Source organism: Ceratosolen solmsi, unplaced genomic scaffold, assembly GCF_000503995.2.
Source record: "Ceratosolen solmsi marchali unplaced genomic scaffold, CerSol_1.0 scaffold3, whole genome shotgun sequence".
Lineage (NCBI taxonomy): Eukaryota > Metazoa > Arthropoda > Insecta > Hymenoptera > Agaonidae > Ceratosolen > Ceratosolen solmsi.
The window spans coordinates 98449-115661 of NW_011948428.1; the positions used below are offsets into that span (position 1 = coordinate 98449).

Sequence of the window (17213 nt, forward strand, 5' to 3'; positions counted from 1 at the left end):
GCGCCAATTTTGCCCATCGATCCGTTCAATTTTCAAAATCGAACTTTCCCCTCGCATACACTCGCCATTGTACTTTCTCCACGCCCGTCTTCGACTAATCGCCAATCTAAATACATACTCTGATCCTTTATTGTTCGCGTATCGCTCCCAAACAGACTCGCTTAATCGAGCCGACGACATTCTTGCAATAATCGACGAATTCACCTGCCGGATTATTAATGCCCACCGCTTGTTATCGCCTTTTCCCCGTCTTATCCACGCGATATCGAGCATTTCTTCTCCACGCACTGCAACGCCATGCCTCATTAATAGACAGCGTGGCCTTAAAGCGATCACGATCAAAACGTCCAGAATATCTCCTCGACTCCTTATAAACTCCCGTGCTTGTCCGGCCTCGGACAAAGTGACACTTACTCGGCCAAGAGCACGACCGTATAGCATATGCAAATGATAGGCGGGTCTACGACAAAATTCCCCCAGGGTATCTTGATGAAGGTAAAGGGGCGACTGGGCTCGAAACCCTACAGTCTCCTTTACCATACGATCCATACGGGGGATTTGGATCAATCCGCATTACTGTCAGCGCCGGTACTCTTACCCATCTTCCCGAATGAGTACGTCGAGCTCTTGCGCTCGTCGGACATATTAAAACTTGGCGATCCGCCTCTTTCGGCCGCGCGACTCTACTCTACCACTCGGCCTACTTCTATTATTATTTCGATTGTCTTAATCCTAATGCGTTTCAATCGGCTGAGGCACGGCCTTACGGGCATCCTCAACGGATAGGAGAAAAAAGTCTCTGAACGCGTGAGATATGTATTCGGTGATTGGCGAGACCATTCTCGTCTCTCGGTAACGAAACTGGAGGCTGTATATGGACTCGCATAGATTTTATTTTCCCTCCCTGCCTCATAAATAAAGCCCTGTGTATACACACATGCCAAAGCATCTTGTATCTTTTTTCAAAAGGGATTCTTAGGAGATCCTGTGCGCAGGTGGTGCGAAAGAATTCTCCATCCTGGTGAATTGCATACCAAAGCCGGATGAAAAATCTTTGTATGCGCAAATTTTGCTTTTTCAGGACTTTTTACCTTTTTAATTTTCTGCATACCTAATTTCTTTTTTATTTTGTCGATTGTTTTGTTTTGTTCTGTTTTGTTTTGTTTTGTTTTGTTTTGTTTATAAACTCCCAATGCTATTTATGCATAATATTTTATCTTAATCTGTTGGCTTTATGAACCGCCGTTTAATAAATGCCTGACTTATACATTATTGCCAAGTTTGTGTGCCAAGTGTCACATCTGTCAACGATCGTCCATCCTCCCATATTAGTAGTTGTATAATTGATATTTGGTACGCTCGCAATCATATTACCGTTAAACCCAACATGAACATTTTATCTGCTTCGCCATCGTAACTTTCGTTCGGACGAATTTTCAAATATTAGAAAATTTTCAATCATTATTATGCTATCATTACTTATTAAATTGCACGTATTGGCGGGGAAGGGAAATCTTTCACAAGATATCGTGTGAGATACAATATAAAATAGAATTATTCGATTTTTATCTATCGGAATAAAGTAATGTCTCTGAGGACATTGTTGAACAATTTCCTTTAAATGACCAATGAAAATACCATTGATAAACCCTAATTAAAGCATAATTTTCCGTTATAAAAAAAAAAAAAAAAAAAAAAAAAAAAAAAAAAACGATGCACAATAATACGATTTGTAAAACCAATAAATATTATTTATGACGCGATAGTAGAGTTAACCTAAGGTAAAAGAAGATCATTATAGATACCTTCGGCCAAACTTACAAGCCAAAAGATAAAAAAAAGTCTTGGGAAAATAATGTGCACTATAGCGAATAAAAAATTACAATAAAAACAGAATGAAACAATGCAATTTAAAGTATATTCAATGATGTTGCCTCAACCATTAACAAGGCTCTTTATTGTGGCGGATTAACGAGCCTTAATAAACCAAGGTATTCAATAATACGCCAATAAGAATCGGCGGAAAATATTATTCATCGTACACGGAGTTGGGAGTTGGGCCAGAAAGATGCACTGAGATGGGGCAAGTACCGCAGCCCGAAAAATAAATCGTTTTTTCCTTTTACACATAAAAGCAAATCGGCATAACATGTAACGGGTAATTCACGTACCGATTTCGCAACATTCAACCGCAGTAAAATAAACGCTTCCGAGTGTACAAGCACTCTTAAGGGATTCAATTACCGCGCTCATATCGTACGTACGACTACATAAAGGGAGGAGCTGTAGTGGCCGATGGTGTCGATGGTCGCGACGATGGTAGGAGTGGTAAGATTGAGAGAGAGAGAGAGAGAGAGAGAGTGAGAGCGAATGACGAGGGGAGAAGGGGGCACATGACGCAACTTGGTTCGAATTAAAACGAATTTCTGGTACGGGATCCCCTCGATTTGCATGGCGAGAGTAACGTCAAGCGGAGCGTAACATCGAACGGGGCTCTCCATCGCGACGCTTCCTACCTGGTGAAACGATACGAGGTCTGCGCCGCGCGCAATACAACACGATTGAGACCGGCGAGCGGGTACTTAAGATATTAACGTTAATAAATTTAACGTCCCTTTAAATACTACGCTCGTGTGTACTTGGGCGCGCGCCAAGATATTCAAATGCACGTGGAGCATTTATGCGTTTTTCAATGTCGGCTCGACTAGTCGTTGGTTACGTTCTGGGTATATCGTCGGTTCTCTCTCTCTCTCTCTCTCTCTCTCACTCGAGTCTTTCATCGATTCGCGAGTAAATAATGCGGTCTTACGTTTGGCAAGAAAATAATCGTAATAATGACTAAGGCATCTAATTTTTCCAATAATACTCAAAGTCAATAAAGCTGCGAGAATTTGAGATAATTGGTCACTCAAAAAGTCTTTGTTACGTCGGGACGTAAGACATTCATTGCAATCGCCGGAATTGCTGAATTTCTGGGCAGGATCCGATCCTTTCAACTTCCCACGAATGACCATATTATACCAAAATTTTTTGTCTTGCGCACAGAGATAATAAATAAAGCCAACGTTGAAGTTGAATCAAAATTTTAGCGATATTTAATTTAATTTTTTCTTTCTCACCGCTTGCTTCTCATAATCGCACTAATGACCATTAATCCAACTTTTCATTTCCTATTATTCGATTCATTAATTTCTTTCGAATCAGCGATTATTAATGCCGCCTGTCAAGCTTCACCCAATGACCAAATGTATTTATTTATTGTCTCTGTCTCTTTTAAGAGCTTATTTATCAGAAAATAGGATGCTCGATCTTAGATAATAATGGGCAAAGTATATTAATCTAATTCGGATCTGTCCTCAGCCTCACCGATGCTACACTTATTTATAAATCATTGGTTTCTCAACCATCAAAATAAAATATAACACCAACATATTCTTTGGATAGCCAATTATCTTCTTTGACACACGGTTAGCCAGTTTAACGGTTAAAGAATTTTTCCGCCGCGCAAGGTGAGTGAGTGAGTGAGAGAGAGAGAGAGAGAGAGAGAGAGAGAGAGAGAGTGAGAGAAAGGCAATAGCCAAGAAGATGTAAAGGCTACAGAAACCCTCTAGGGAGGAACTAGAAAATGTGTTCGCTACGCTGATTCAAGGTGAATATAACTTAGCATTTCTCTTTTTTAACCGACGTCGCTCGCTTCCGGTTTAGATGTACATGTCGACCGCCAAACACGGATACATTTTCTAGAATCCAGTGCCTCCCCAGAGGGTTCGTACTTGTAGACAAGCTGCAGCCGTATAACGCTTTCCCCTTTCACTGCTGTGAGAATCTGTTAACCGTTAAACTTTGCAGAGTATTCGTAGTCAATTAACAGTGCTAAACAAAATTCTTTTTTTTTTCTTCCAGTAATCATTAGTAGTTTGTTAAGAATATATAATTCTTATATAAGCATTCAAATTATTTTAGTAAAAGTAGATTCATTTTATTTTAATTTTGTTGTTATTCTTCCACTCCAATGACACGCTTAGATATCTTTAGCGTTACGTTGAAAAAACGTGAAAGAACTGGAAACTTTATGAATTTTGGCTTCGACAACAACAATAAAAGAATCTTTATTATACTCAATTGGACTTATCGGTCCTTCATTAATTTATTTTGTACAAAATCTTAAACCTATAATACAATTAGCATTTGTATGTAACAAAATATACGATAGCGCAGACGTATACGATCTGTAATTGGCCACACCGGCTCTCTTAAATTTACGTTTTCGGCGCTCCGTAAGCATCGGGCATCCTTTCAATTGTGTACCGATGTTGTGATACATACATAATGGGTACACCTGGAATCTTGCGGATTCTGCGTTTTAGATCTTTATCGTTTGTCGCCACTATATAACATTTGTGCTAAAATTAAGAGGTTTTATATTATATAAGACACTACGTATTTCAAGCATCGGTAAATAGCTTATGCAGTTTATAATATATCCAAATATTGGATTAACCATAAGTTTTGCATTCAAAAGCTACGAATTTCAAAACAAAAAGAAAAACATGAACAACTCACCTGAGTAACTCTATTAACAAGACAGTCATCGGCGTACGTGCCTTTATGCATACAGGGAATTCTTTCAAATCTAGAGTCTTTTATAATTTTTAAAGCCACCTTATATTTTTGTCCTAATTTCTCTAATTCACCAACCACACAGTCTGTGACATAAGGAATACACTTTGCGTAGAGGCATTCCATCATATTCTGTATAATATCTAATTTATTCTTTATTGAAAAGTTAATAAAATTTGTATCCAATAAAATGTGATATGGTGGTCCCAATTGTTCATTATATTCGAAGAAGAGCGCAGAAGATTGTTGCGGCCTATAAAATCATAAATCAAACGATTATTTAAGCGTTTAAAATTTCCATCGTATTATTAAAAAATTAAAAGAAAAAACAAAAATTTTACTCACACTTCTTTGATTTTTATTTCTCTTGGATCTTCGGGTTTCTGCTTTTTAGGAGGAGCACGTTTTTCGCTCTTACTGAAAGTATTTCATATTTTATAATTAATAATATTTTGATAAATTTTCATATAACGCGCGCGCATGCACACGGACGTTATGCACAAACGTTCACGCATGTGTGCATGTGTTTATAATTTATACATAACATAGGTTAGATTTTAAAATAATCGATAAAAAGGTATCGTTGTTTAGCTTACATTCTAGGATCGCTCGGACTAATCATTTTTTTCATTTGAGCAAATCTCTGCATTATTACTTTTCGAGTTTTCTTATTCTTGCCCTAATGATATTAAAAAAAAAAAAAATTACACATGATTACAATGCATAACCTCATTTCAGATAATAAACTTTAAAAATATATCGCAATACCTACCATCTTATATTTTGCTTCGATTTCTATTTGAGAATTTAAATATATAACGTTTATGAATGGCACTTTATCGAATACTTGATAGTAATCACCATAATCACATGCTTCACGTTTTGCCACGTGTAAACAGGAGTTATGGCTAATCTGCTACTAAACACACGCGCGCGCACGTGCACACATGTCACATGCACGCACACTCGCGCGCACGAACATTGAATTCAACAAACTGTGCACAAACATGGTATATTCTATAAGGCTAGGCAATTTTAAAACAAACAGTATATTTACCATTATAACTATGATTAATGTTACAGAAACAATAATTGTCAAATTAAGATTAAACGTGGCCATGTTATCGAAGAAAAATTCAAAAGGAATTACTTGAAAATGCTCGTTTCGCTACAATCGATTACTTTAAATGTAACAATACTTTATGTGCTTTTAAACATTATTAAAAGAAAACAGAGACTAAAAAAAAAAAAGAAAAAAACAAAAACAAAATAATAAATACACTCTGAAGCTTATAGAGAATGTTAATAAATAATGTAGTGGTAACGATATTCCATACGTTAGTACGCGTCGTTTAATCAATTCTCTTATGAATTATATTATCCACATATTAGCAAAATTATTCAATTATATGTATTATTATTGCTTAACAATTCCTTACGACTAAGCTGCATTAAATTTATTATTAAGTAAATTAAGTAAAATGGGAATATTCATATGCCATATGCGCCAATAATTAAAATAATTCGTAATTCGTAATTCGTAATTAACAATACGAAATGAACAATACGAAAATATCAAATTTAACAATACTGGAATAAAAAATTATTAAAAAATTAATAATATTTTGAATATTAAACATTGAATATGTTTGATGTGAAGAATATCTTAATTTTTTTTTTTATTTAATTCAACAACTTAAGCATCAATTTTCATTTAAATTTAATACTCGTGCGTATTGTGACTGCAGCAAAAGCATTATGCGGTATCTCACATTAGTTCTGCTATTATTCCATTATCAAGTATATAAATAATAGAGAAAAAAGATAGGGACCGTAATTGAAAAAGTACCAACAACATCGTCATCTCTGTAGATTAAACTTGGAGAGTTTGGTTGGTTTGGATCACGTTGGTTTGGAGAAAACGAGCGAATAAGAGATGAAGAGATTGTAGACATCGGTAATCAGATTCCCGCTAGTCGGCATGACACGTTGGCCTTTCCTTTTCAGATTAAAAATGTCGCTTGTTAGTATTTTACACACCTATTGTGTTTAATTAAGTGATATTTAGTGTAGTCGGCATGTTGTACATTAATAAAGTCATATATTTTTCTATACGAGATTTGTGCTGACGTACTGTAAAATTTATTATACATGCGTACGTAACTGTGTTATAAAAGGTGAGTGTTGATTAAATGGAAATAAAGATTATAAGCTGCTGTCGGAATTTTCGGATCAAATGAAATTTAAATGTTGATGAGACGGGAATTTGTTTGAAGTAAATTATAATTGTAAATTACTGTAAATTATAATTTAATTTATATTGGTAATATGTTAATTATTCATGGCTTGATAATATGACATTTTTAAATTGCATTATCATGTTGCCTATTTATTCTATTAAATTTTATTATAATTTTATTATAATCAAACGATAGTTCGATAGTATTTCATTACATTGGCATTACATTCTATTTACAACGTTTGCTAAGCTCGCTAATTAATTTCTAATTTGATTATTCGGATAGATTCAAGGGAGATCGATTGACATTTTTTAAATCAAATCCTCGCAAAGCGGACCATACATTTCTATCATATTGCTTTAAATTTAACATGATGATTTATTTAATTTTTGTTCAGACTTAAAGGCAGAAAAATGAGAATTGTACAACTTAGAAGAAATCGGGTAGTTCACATTGTATTAGGTAGTGCATTTGTACTTTTGATTTTCTATTTTATATATTCGATGCCACGTGATAAAGTTAAGGGGTTGAATAAGTATTTACCGGAAAGCTTACAAAGCCAACAGGTTGGTAAGATTTTATCGATAATTATTTTACATTTATGACGTAAAATAACATTTTTTTCTATAAACTTTAGGACCACGTACCTGAATATGTTAAAGGTTTAGGCAATTTTGAACCCAAAGTTAATACAAAGGTAGGACCTGGCGAAGATGGAAAACCTCACATTTTACGGGATGATCAACAAAATGATGCTCAAGAATCCGAATCGGCTTATGGCATGAATATTTTATGTTCTGATGAAATTGCCTTGGATCGAACCATACCAGATACAAGACCAAACGAGTTAGTTCCTATAAAAAATAATATCCTAAAATTAGTATACAAATGTATAGAGATGAACTTGCTAATATAACGCCTTCGTCGTTTACACGATAATTATATAGAATTTAATTTTTTCAGATGTCAACATTGGAAATATCCAGAAAGTTTACCAAGAACCAGCGTTATTATAGTTTTCCATAACGAAGGCTGGTCAGTTCTTATGAGAACAGTTTATAGTGTTATAAATAGAACACCGCCGCAATTCCTTGAGGAGGTCCTCCTAGTCGATGATTTTTCGGACAAAGGTTATTATTTAAATATTAATTTTGCCCTACTCCAGTATGTATCACTAATTTCTAATTTTCTATCGTTTAATCGAATTGTAAAAATCCTAATTTAATAATATTTTGAAAATCTTTAGAGAATTTGAAGGAAGATTTAGAATCTTATATCGAGCAATGGGCAGGTAAAGTTAGACTTTTGAGAAATTCAGAGAGAGAGGGTTTAATACGTACAAGATCTCGTGGGGCCAGGGAAGCCACCGGTGAAGTTATTGTTTTCCTCGATGCACATTGCGAAGTAAATTTAAACTGGCTACCACCGCTACTTGCTCCAATAGCTGAAAATAAGTAAGATACTTTTTACTTTATAATATGTATAACGAACTTCTAATTAAATTGATAATAAAAGAAAAAAGAAAACATAATAAAAAGAAAAAAAGTGTCTTAAAAAGCAGCAACAACTTAGAAAATTTTTTTCTATTTTTCTATAATAACTTTTCTATTTTTTCTAGTAATGTAATGACCGTTCCTATAATCGATGGAATTGATCACAAAACTTTTGAGTACAGACCAGTTTATCAAGATGGTCATTTATATCGTGGTATTTTTGAATGGGGAATGCTTTACAAAGAAAATGAATTACCATCGAGAGAATCAAAAAGTAGAAAATACAACAGTATGCCATACAGGTTAATAATATATATACTTATATTTATTTACTTCTTAATCGATGAAAACATAAGTTTCATTTAAGAGATATTCTGTCATTTTTGTACTTCAGGCGAAATACTTTGATGCTCAATTTTTAATAATATAATTGAAAAACGAATCATCGTACAAAATTGTTATTTACTTCCTTCGTACTTTTAGATCCCCGACTCACGCAGGAGGTCTTTTTGCTATTAATCGAGAATACTTTTTGTCTCTTGGTGGATACGATGAAGGTTTGTTAGTTTGGGGTGGAGAAAACTTTGAGCTTTCCTTCAAAATCTGGCAATGTGGAGGTAGTATCGTTTGGGTTCCGTGCTCTCACGTTGGGCACGTCTATCGAGGATTCATGCCCTATAATTTTGGAAAGTTAGCGCAAAAAAAGAAAGGGCCTTTGATCACTATCGTAAGTTATACTTTTCGTTTGCTATCGCAGATGCATTGAAGACCTTGAAATGAAAGAAAATCATTGACATTATTATCATTGAACTTGTTATCAATGTTATTCAAACATTTGTGATATACGCACACACACGCATACACGCATACATACGTATATGCGTGCGTGTGGTGAGAGATTTATTTTTTGATAACGTTACTTTATCTAACGTTTACTCTTTAATTTTAGAATTACAAGCGCGTTATCGAGACTTGGTTCGATGAAAAACATAAGGAGTTCTTTTATACGAGAGAACCTTTGGCTAGATTACTCGATCACGGGGACATATCAGAGCAATTAAAATTTAAAACACGAAAAAGATGCAAGAACTTTCAGTGGTACATGGACAATGTAGCCTACGACGTACTCGACAAGTTTCCTGAACTACCTCCAAATATTCATTGGGGAGAGGTAATGACTTTCATAATTACATTATTTATCAAACTATTTAAAACAATTACGAGCGATCTTATTGTTACGAAATTTCATTGACATTTTCGTAATTAGTTAAGAAATGTCGCTACCACTACGTGCCTCGATACAATGGGACATGCACCACCTAATCTTATGGCGACTTCTCATTGCCATGGCTTTGGAAACAATCAGGTATAATATACATTTCATTATAATTAATTATCGATAATTTATAATATTAACAGCTGTAATTTTGTCATTTTCAACGTAGTTAATTAGATTAAATGCAAAAGGGCAGCTTGGAGTCGGTGAACGGTGCGTTGAAGCAGATGGCCAAGGAGTGAAATTGGCATTCTGCAGATTAGGAACTGTCGATGGACCGTGGCAATACGATGAAGTAAATAAATAAATTTCTTTTATTTTAAATTCGCGTCACTCGCCTGCGATCCAATCACTTTTTACAAATATAAGTAAAAATGATGAAATATAAGAAAAGCTCGAGTAGCATTATAGCATTAAAGTGAATAAGGAATCGTGATTCTTATGATTACATTTGCTTAATACTTTTCAGAAATCTAAAACACTCCTGCATCGGGTTCACAAAAAATGCATGGCTCTTCATCCACAAACACATCACTTATGGATAATGCCTTGTGACATTAATAATGCCTATCACCAGTGGACATTTGTTCAAATCAATCCTCATTGGTAATAAATAAATCTGTTTAAATTGTTGGATCCAATTAAATAATAATAACTACTTCGCGCACAATTGCACAAATTGGCAAGCTAACACAATATCAAAATACCGAAAAATCAATTATGTAAGAGATATATATATATATAATTGATCAATTATACGTATACTTTAATCAAATATTCAGTAGAAAGAAAAGAATGACTATTGTGCAAGGAGAATGAACAAATTCCATAATCCGCTTAGATTAATTGTTTTTAGTTTTGTTATCTGTATAATTGAGTAAAGCGGTAACAGTGAAGACTCGCTCACATTATAATTAAGTTGAAAATAATAATTTCTTTTTTCTTCTTCTTTTTTTAAAATGCCTTTAGATGAAGCAGTTTATTTATCATTGGATCATAAGGAATCATCTCATTATTACAGCAATACTAAATCTTCCAAGCGACTACTAGAAATTAACGAATACAACTTTTTTAAACTGGTAAAAAATTAAAAAATATTTTTCATACAAAAGATGATCTGCCTGGTTACGAGACAATCTAATTAAAAATGCAGGAAGTTAGTTTAAGTTTTTTTTTTTCTTTTTTTTTTTTCTCTTCATATTATTATAAATGTTAATATAATTGGACAATTAGATTGGAAGAATGGAAGTTAATATAACTGACTTAGTTGATTGCTCGGTAAGGATATTATTTTAAACCGAGTTTGCAATAATTTTCTTTTATTTAACATTTTATCGAGTATTGATATATACTTATTGTGAGGTATTTGTTCGTTTAAATTTGGATACAGTTTATGTATATTTATGAATAGTCCGTATGAAAATAGATATTAGATATAAAAATTAATTCGAAGTTTGGTTCAACTATAATTTTATATATTTTTAACTTAAGAAATTATTTTCTTTTTCATGTTTTTTTAGCATATGCAAGTGATTATTAAGAATCAATCACGTATATTTTAATTCCGAGATTGAATTAATTTATATAACTAATGTCAAAATGTACGATAATATATCATTGGAAATGTTATATAACTTATGAATCGGTTAGTATGGGTGATAGAGTAATGAAAAATGAATGAAATTATATTTAAAATATTTATTTGCATTCCAATATTCAAGACTTTTAATCTTGTGACTTAAAATTTTGTAAAACTAGGTAGCAATATATAGAATTTTATTATTTGTTTATTTATTCAGATTATTATTATTTAATGTTAAGAGAAGTAAATTTTCACGAGAATTGTTTATGTAAAATACGAAATAAATGAATGTATTGCTACCTATTTTAATGGTAATTTATCAATTTGATATTGGTGTACTTAATACGAGACATATTATTTTTTTCCAAGCAAGTAAAGCTTAACGCGAGAAGTTTAAACCTAATAAGATTTAGTAGCTGAAAATTATTTTATTACAATAATGAACGAGTGAAAAATGTTTGTAATAAAATACAGATTTTTACAATATATATATATATATATATATATATATATGTCTATAAGATAATGTTATAAGAAAAAAATGTAAGGAAATATTTTTTTTATAAAAAAAAAAGAAAAAAAAGAAAGGAGAAATAAACAAACACATTTGTGATATATTTGAATTGTTTTAATTAATCTCAACTTACAATGTTTTATATAAAAAATTATCAATCTTTTTATAAATGAAATGGTCTCGACGATGCTTACATATTTTATTAGTTAATATGAGAAATGCGGTCACATGTGTACTTTAAGTTAAAATTACCAAGCTTATATATTACATGAAAATCCTGGCTAACGTTAATTAGATTTTCTAAACTATATGCAATATATTTTATAAATATTTAGTAATTTTAACTTTTTACGATATTTTATTCATATGAGCTTCACAGGCAATTCTATTATGCAATTTATGTCTCAGAGTTAAAGGCATACCAATCAATCTTAAAGACCTTGGTGTCGTTTAAACAACGTTAATATTAAAATTTACTGTCTTGTACTGATAATGTCGTCGATCTTCAAAATGCTGCAGACTGTCTCGGTTGCAAGATTTATAGCACTTACTGAAACAAGTAACGGTTGCATCACATTTTCTTCAAACATTTGCGTAATCGAACCCTTGCGCACGTTTATACCCATATCCTTTATAGTGCCTGTATGGAACTTTCTCAGTTTTGTAATAGTCGAAATTGGATTTAAACCCGCATTCTCCGCAAGCGTTAATGGGATAACCTGCAAATTAATTTAAATAAATACAATTTTTTTGTCTTTCATTTCAAAATACATTAAAGAGTCGGTAAATATAAAACAAAATCTTTTACAACATACATTTTTATTAAATTAATCTTATTGATGGAAAACATTGTACCGAAAGCAAAGCAAATTTAATTGAAAATTTATTATATATATATATATATGTTTAATTTTTATTTTTATTCTTTGACAATTGTAGATATGTGAAAGAGATAGGTTAAAGACAGTTATTTTATTTAATTTTCTCAATAATATAAAAGTTATCATCGGTATGAAATAAAAACGTTGCGCTTGTGCGAAAAACGGGATAATTTCTAAGCTGAATTACGATGGATTTTTTGACATTTTATATATTACATAGAAATGGTGAACTCACCTCGAGAGCATTAGCATAAGCTTTAAAGCAATAAGAATAAACTCCAGTCATTATCCTTGACATGGCTTCGAGTTCTATGGATAATCGAATTTCCGGCGCTCCACCACCAGGGAGAACATGATTATCTCTGACCAAACAACGACTTACGCACAGCGCATCATGCAGAGATCTTTCAGCCTCTTCAAGGACGAGCTTGTTACTGCCACGGACAATAATTGTCACTGTTTTACCTTGATTTTGCGCTCCTGTAATCTGCATAAAAACGTAAAGCATTAATTATTCAGTTTTAATTAAATGTTTCGTAATTTTTACGTAATTTTACCATAACAAATTTAGAGTTGCCAATTTGAGTTTCTTCGCAAAGCTCGGCACTGACGAGATTTTCAGCAACAAAATGATCGACTGAAGCAATTGGTCGACAACCCAATGTCTTACAAATGAACGGAATATCCTCTCTTTCGATATCTTTAATAACCATGCACTTGATCTTATCGAGGAAATGAATTGCTAAATCGCTAAGGGCATCTCGGAGAATAGATTTCTGTACGAGTAGAACATTGCAGCCAGCTTTTTTGATTTGTTTAATAATATTAAGAATGTAAGCCCTTTCTTCTTTGAGTACTCTGTCCATCGCTGAGTAATCAGAGACAATAACATTGTGGTCCATCTGTAATATATATTGTTTTTAAAGCTCCGAATCATCATTAAAATGTTGTTATTGTCGCGTATAATTACATCAGTTTTTGGAGGTGAGATGCAAAATTGAATCAGACCAATTTTTGCTTTCTCAATGCGCTTAGGACCATTGACATTGCATGATTTTTGTGGAAAAACTAAACCGTCGATAAGTTTTGTATCCTCGACGGTACCACCCAATTTTTGAATAATTTTGATGTCCTATATTAAATAAAATAATATATTTAGTATAATGATTAATATTGATATGACACATTCTATTAATGAGCTAGTTAATTTTGCTTTGAGAAACCTTTAAGTCTACGATTTGTTCTTTGACGGGCTCGACCACTTTCAAAACAGCATTAACAGCAATCGGTGCCAAAAGACTGGAGTACTGTGAGACGACCTATGAAGAAAAAAAAGAAAGAAAATATTTTACAACAAAACATAAAGAGATCGATTGACTATGACGATCGACAATAAATAATGGAATGAATTACGTTGAATTACTTTAGAATTTAAAGATGTAGCAGCTACTTTAATTATAGAAGTGTCATCGCTAACTGAAATGGTTTCTGCCATATTTGTCAAAATATCTACGGCTGCTCCAGATGCCTTTTGAAAAGCATCGCTAATTAAAGTAGGATGAATATCTTTTTGAAGTAAACGTTCAGCCGCTTCTAAAAGAGCTCCGGCAATCACAACGACACTAGTAGTACCATCTCCGGCTTCGACATCTTGCGCCCTCGATAATTCTACCAACTAAAATAATAAACAAAATTAATAGAATTTAAACTTTCTGTGAAAATCTGTAACATAACAACAGTGCCGTCGTATTATTTAAAAGTAATACCATTTTTGCAGCAGGATGAATGACATTCATTTCTTTTAAAATAGTGGCTCCATCGTTTGTAATAGTAACTGCACCATTGCCAGATTGAATCTGAAAAGTTTCCAATCATTATGTTGACTATAATACAGATGATTTATCCATGTTTTATGAAACGTTGTTAAGTTACCATTTTATCCATTCCCCTGGGTCCCAAGCTTGTCCTGATGGCATAACTGACAGCTATTCAAAAAAAACAAAAAAAAAAAGCAGTGTTACATGCTTATTATGTACATTCTATTGTAACATGTTTACATGTTAATTCTATTGACTAATGCATTAAAGTGAATATTTCATTGAAAATATTCTTTTTAGGTATTTTTTTTCTCTTTTACAATAATGAAACATTTCTTTATTTAATTTAGTTAATTACATTCGTACTTACTTCTAAATTTATGTTGGGAAAAAAAAAAAATAAAATAAAAAAAAAATCACTTATCCAACGTTAATATCATTGAAAGGATTTTCTTTTTTTTTATATTTATATTTATATTAACAATCTGGAAATTTTCGCACGACCGAGCAGAGCAAAACTACTATAAGCCTCTTTATATTGTTTTTTTTTCTTCAACTTTTAGTAATAACGTATTAAACGACACCGTGAATAGAAGATTGTGGACATTCAATTGCCTAAGACAATTGTAACTGTTCCGGCAGCGTTGTAACCTCAACCGTTATCATCCATTCGCAAACGTCAATCGAACTTTATTTACTATTAAACCAACTTAATTCTCAAAGAATACAAAAAAAAATAGAAAAAATAGAAAAAAAAAAAGAAAAAAAAATTAAAAAAAAAAATAGAAAAAATATCCGACTGATAAATTCTTTAGCTTCTCGCATGCCGGCAACACTGGCATGGCCATAAAAGTCTCGTCGCTCTCCCTCTCGCTTCTCGCACCTTTAGCAATAAATTATCACTTTCCTAGTCGTATCGCTAACGCAACCGAGCACAATCCACAAATGCACCCAAATTTCATTTTCTTATGAAAACTAATATGTGGTTAAAGAACAAAATTATAGTGGCACCTTTAGCTGCATTAATGTTGCTAAAACGAATATCCGTTGGCTTGCTTTTATCCTTGTAAGCCGCCTGGCGAATTTCACGTTTTCCCTCGATTCCCGTCATCTTTCCCACCTTCGCCTTTACAATTGGCCGTTAAAACGAATGCCGAACTATCTCGACTCGACCTGGCTCGATTCGAATTCTCACAATTAAAACTTCCCTTTCTCGTAATTCGCACGAGGAGGAAAACACGAGGTTAGCGAGATGATATCTTTTGCCTGTTAGTACTACCGCAGGGTAACCACGGCATACATAGATGGAAGAACTCGAGGGCCATCGGATGTGGAGAGAGACATAGATAGGAGATGAGCACTGACAGCCGAAATCCTCATTAGAGTGACGTGAGGCGCGGTTAAGGACCCGCGTTTCTCGAGTATTATGAATGAGGGGGAGATTTCGCGCGAGATTTCGAAGCCCTTGAAACGAAGGAGCGTTTCGAATCCTGAAGGATATGCACTCCTCGCTCCACTCCGGGAGCGCTGAATTACGACTGCGAAGATGCAAACGAACTTGGTGCCGTAACGGGACGTTATAAACTACTCGGGTTGTAAGCATCCATCACCGAGGACGCCCACGAGGATTTGCGAAAGCGATTTTTATTATTTATTTATGTAAAAATCAAATCTTTATCAATTATGTAATAATGCAAATTCAAAAGACAACGTAATCGCCGTTCCATTTCATCTGGGCCGCCGATATCATTTCGCGGACATTCCGGTTCCGCGGTTGAAGCGACGCCACTGCCTCTTACGAATAATTCCCGAAGCTCGATGACTCGTTAATGGATCCAAGTGAAGAATTGCCGTTCTCGATGCTCTCGACGATCACCTGTCCGGACATCCGGTTTCCACGGATTTGCCAACGACCCGGGTCACGAAGCTCCCTGGGTCGCCGGGCGCCAAATCTCGCCTTCCCGTTTTGCAAAAATGTATGCGCACACACGGCTGTGCATCGTGCAGCATTGAAAGGAATAGAGCGGCGAGGTGACTTTATTTAAAAATTCAGCTCGATCATCGGCCGATTATTATTTCTTTAAGCCCGATGATGTCAATAATAGGGTAAAGTAGGGAGAATCCAACTAGACGAACGAATAAAAGTAAACGAATCGTAAGAGGCAATTTTTCATGATTTATTTGAATTTACAGATATAGGAATTGAAGCGTGGCCTAGAGACTTTAATAGGATTAAATTTTACTTGAGATATATTCTATTTCAATTGCTAAATGCGTTTTGCGGCCCTTTCAATGCCATTCACGACCTCGCCCGCTCAATATTCATTTGCCATATATAATAATCAAAATGCTTGTAAAAAAATGAATTTTTAACTACTTGATTAGAAACATGAAGAGGGTAAGGGAGAAAAAAAAAGAAATGCTATTAAGCACGTAAGATGGAATGATGTGCGGAAGCGAAATTTGTGAATAGTGACGATGAGAATGGAATAGCAGTTGGCAAGTAATAATATGCTAAAGAGGAGATGAAAGTACGCGACAACAACGCACGCATACATACACACACAATTGTAAATACTGCGTTAGTGGCTTTTTTAGTCAATAGTAAGTAAGTAAGTGCCATTAATTAATAATAAAATAAGAAATTATAAATTGCATTCACAATATCTTTATTGAAAATAATATAATAGCGTGTACGCGTTGAGACGCGCTTTGCCGCAATTACGATCAATTGTCTTTATTTTAAAGGGTTTTGCCGAGCGAAGGTGACATTCACGTAGGTGCAACGGT

At 33.8% G+C, this 17213-nt stretch overlaps 3 protein-coding genes across 3 annotated transcripts; 1 reads left to right on the top strand and 2 right to left on the bottom strand.

Annotated features, from left to right (window-relative positions):
• Positions 1-4193: 4193 nt before the first annotated feature.
• On the bottom strand, positions 4194-5554 carry Bka (FCF1 rRNA-processing protein Bka). The gene is made up of 5 exons (XM_011501291.1): positions 5393-5554; positions 5217-5299; positions 4966-5037; positions 4564-4873; positions 4194-4403 (listed from the first exon to the last, which is right to left on the bottom strand). Exons 1-5 carry the CDS (start codon positions 5393-5395, stop codon positions 4260-4262), a joined length of 612 nt encoding a protein of 203 aa, XP_011499593.1. The 5' UTR covers positions 5396-5554; the 3' UTR covers positions 4194-4259.
• Positions 5555-6379: 825 nt separating this feature from the next.
• Pgant7 (N-acetylgalactosaminyltransferase 7) lies at positions 6380-10266 on the top strand. Its single transcript, XM_011501292.1, has 11 exons — positions 6380-6796; positions 7256-7426; positions 7498-7706; positions 7824-7990; positions 8107-8314; positions 8479-8655; positions 8837-9080; positions 9303-9524; positions 9621-9719; positions 9799-9924; positions 10099-10266. The coding sequence occupies exons 2-11, from the start codon at positions 7274-7276 to the stop codon at positions 10237-10239; spliced, it is 1746 nt and encodes a 581-aa protein (XP_011499594.1). The 5' UTR covers positions 6380-6796; positions 7256-7273; the 3' UTR covers positions 10240-10266.
• Positions 10267-11934: 1668 nt separating this feature from the next.
• CCT4 (chaperonin containing TCP1 subunit 4) lies at positions 11935-15744 on the bottom strand. The gene is made up of 9 exons (XM_011501293.1): positions 15435-15744; positions 14539-14591; positions 14373-14462; positions 14030-14281; positions 13830-13925; positions 13577-13738; positions 13164-13508; positions 12842-13093; positions 11935-12444 (listed from the first exon to the last, which is right to left on the bottom strand). Exons 1-9 carry the CDS (start codon positions 15532-15534, stop codon positions 12199-12201), a joined length of 1596 nt encoding a protein of 531 aa, XP_011499595.1. The 5' UTR covers positions 15535-15744; the 3' UTR covers positions 11935-12198.
• Between the last annotated feature and the right edge of the window lie 1469 nt (positions 15745-17213).

Coding starts and splice junctions, on each gene's coding strand:
- Bka (XM_011501291.1), bottom strand. Junction 4,874..4,965: donor GAAATAAAAATCAAAGAAGT/GTGAGTAAAATT, acceptor ATGATTTTATAG/GCCGCAACAATCTTCTGCGC. Junction 4,404..4,563: donor TTGTTAATAGAGTTACTCAG/GTGAGTTGTTCA, acceptor TCTTAATTTTAG/CACAAATGTTATATAGTGGC.
- Pgant7 (XM_011501292.1), top strand. CDS start 7,274: ATGAGAATTGTACAACTTAGAAGAAATCGGGTAGTTCACATTGTATTA. Junction 7,707..7,823: donor CCAGATACAAGACCAAACGA/GTTAGTTCCTAT, acceptor TAATTTTTTCAG/ATGTCAACATTGGAAATATC. Junction 9,925..10,098: donor GACCGTGGCAATACGATGAA/GTAAATAAATAA, acceptor AATACTTTTCAG/AAATCTAAAACACTCCTGCA.
- CCT4 (XM_011501293.1), bottom strand. CDS start 15,534: ATGACGGGAATCGAGGGAAAACGTGAAATTCGCCAGGCGGCTTACAAG. Junction 13,926..14,029: donor CTACATCTTTAAATTCTAAA/GTAATTCAACGT, acceptor TTTTCTTCATAG/GTCGTCTCACAGTACTCCAG. Junction 13,739..13,829: donor AACAAATCGTAGACTTAAAG/GTTTCTCAAAGC, acceptor TATTTAATATAG/GACATCAAAATTATTCAAAA.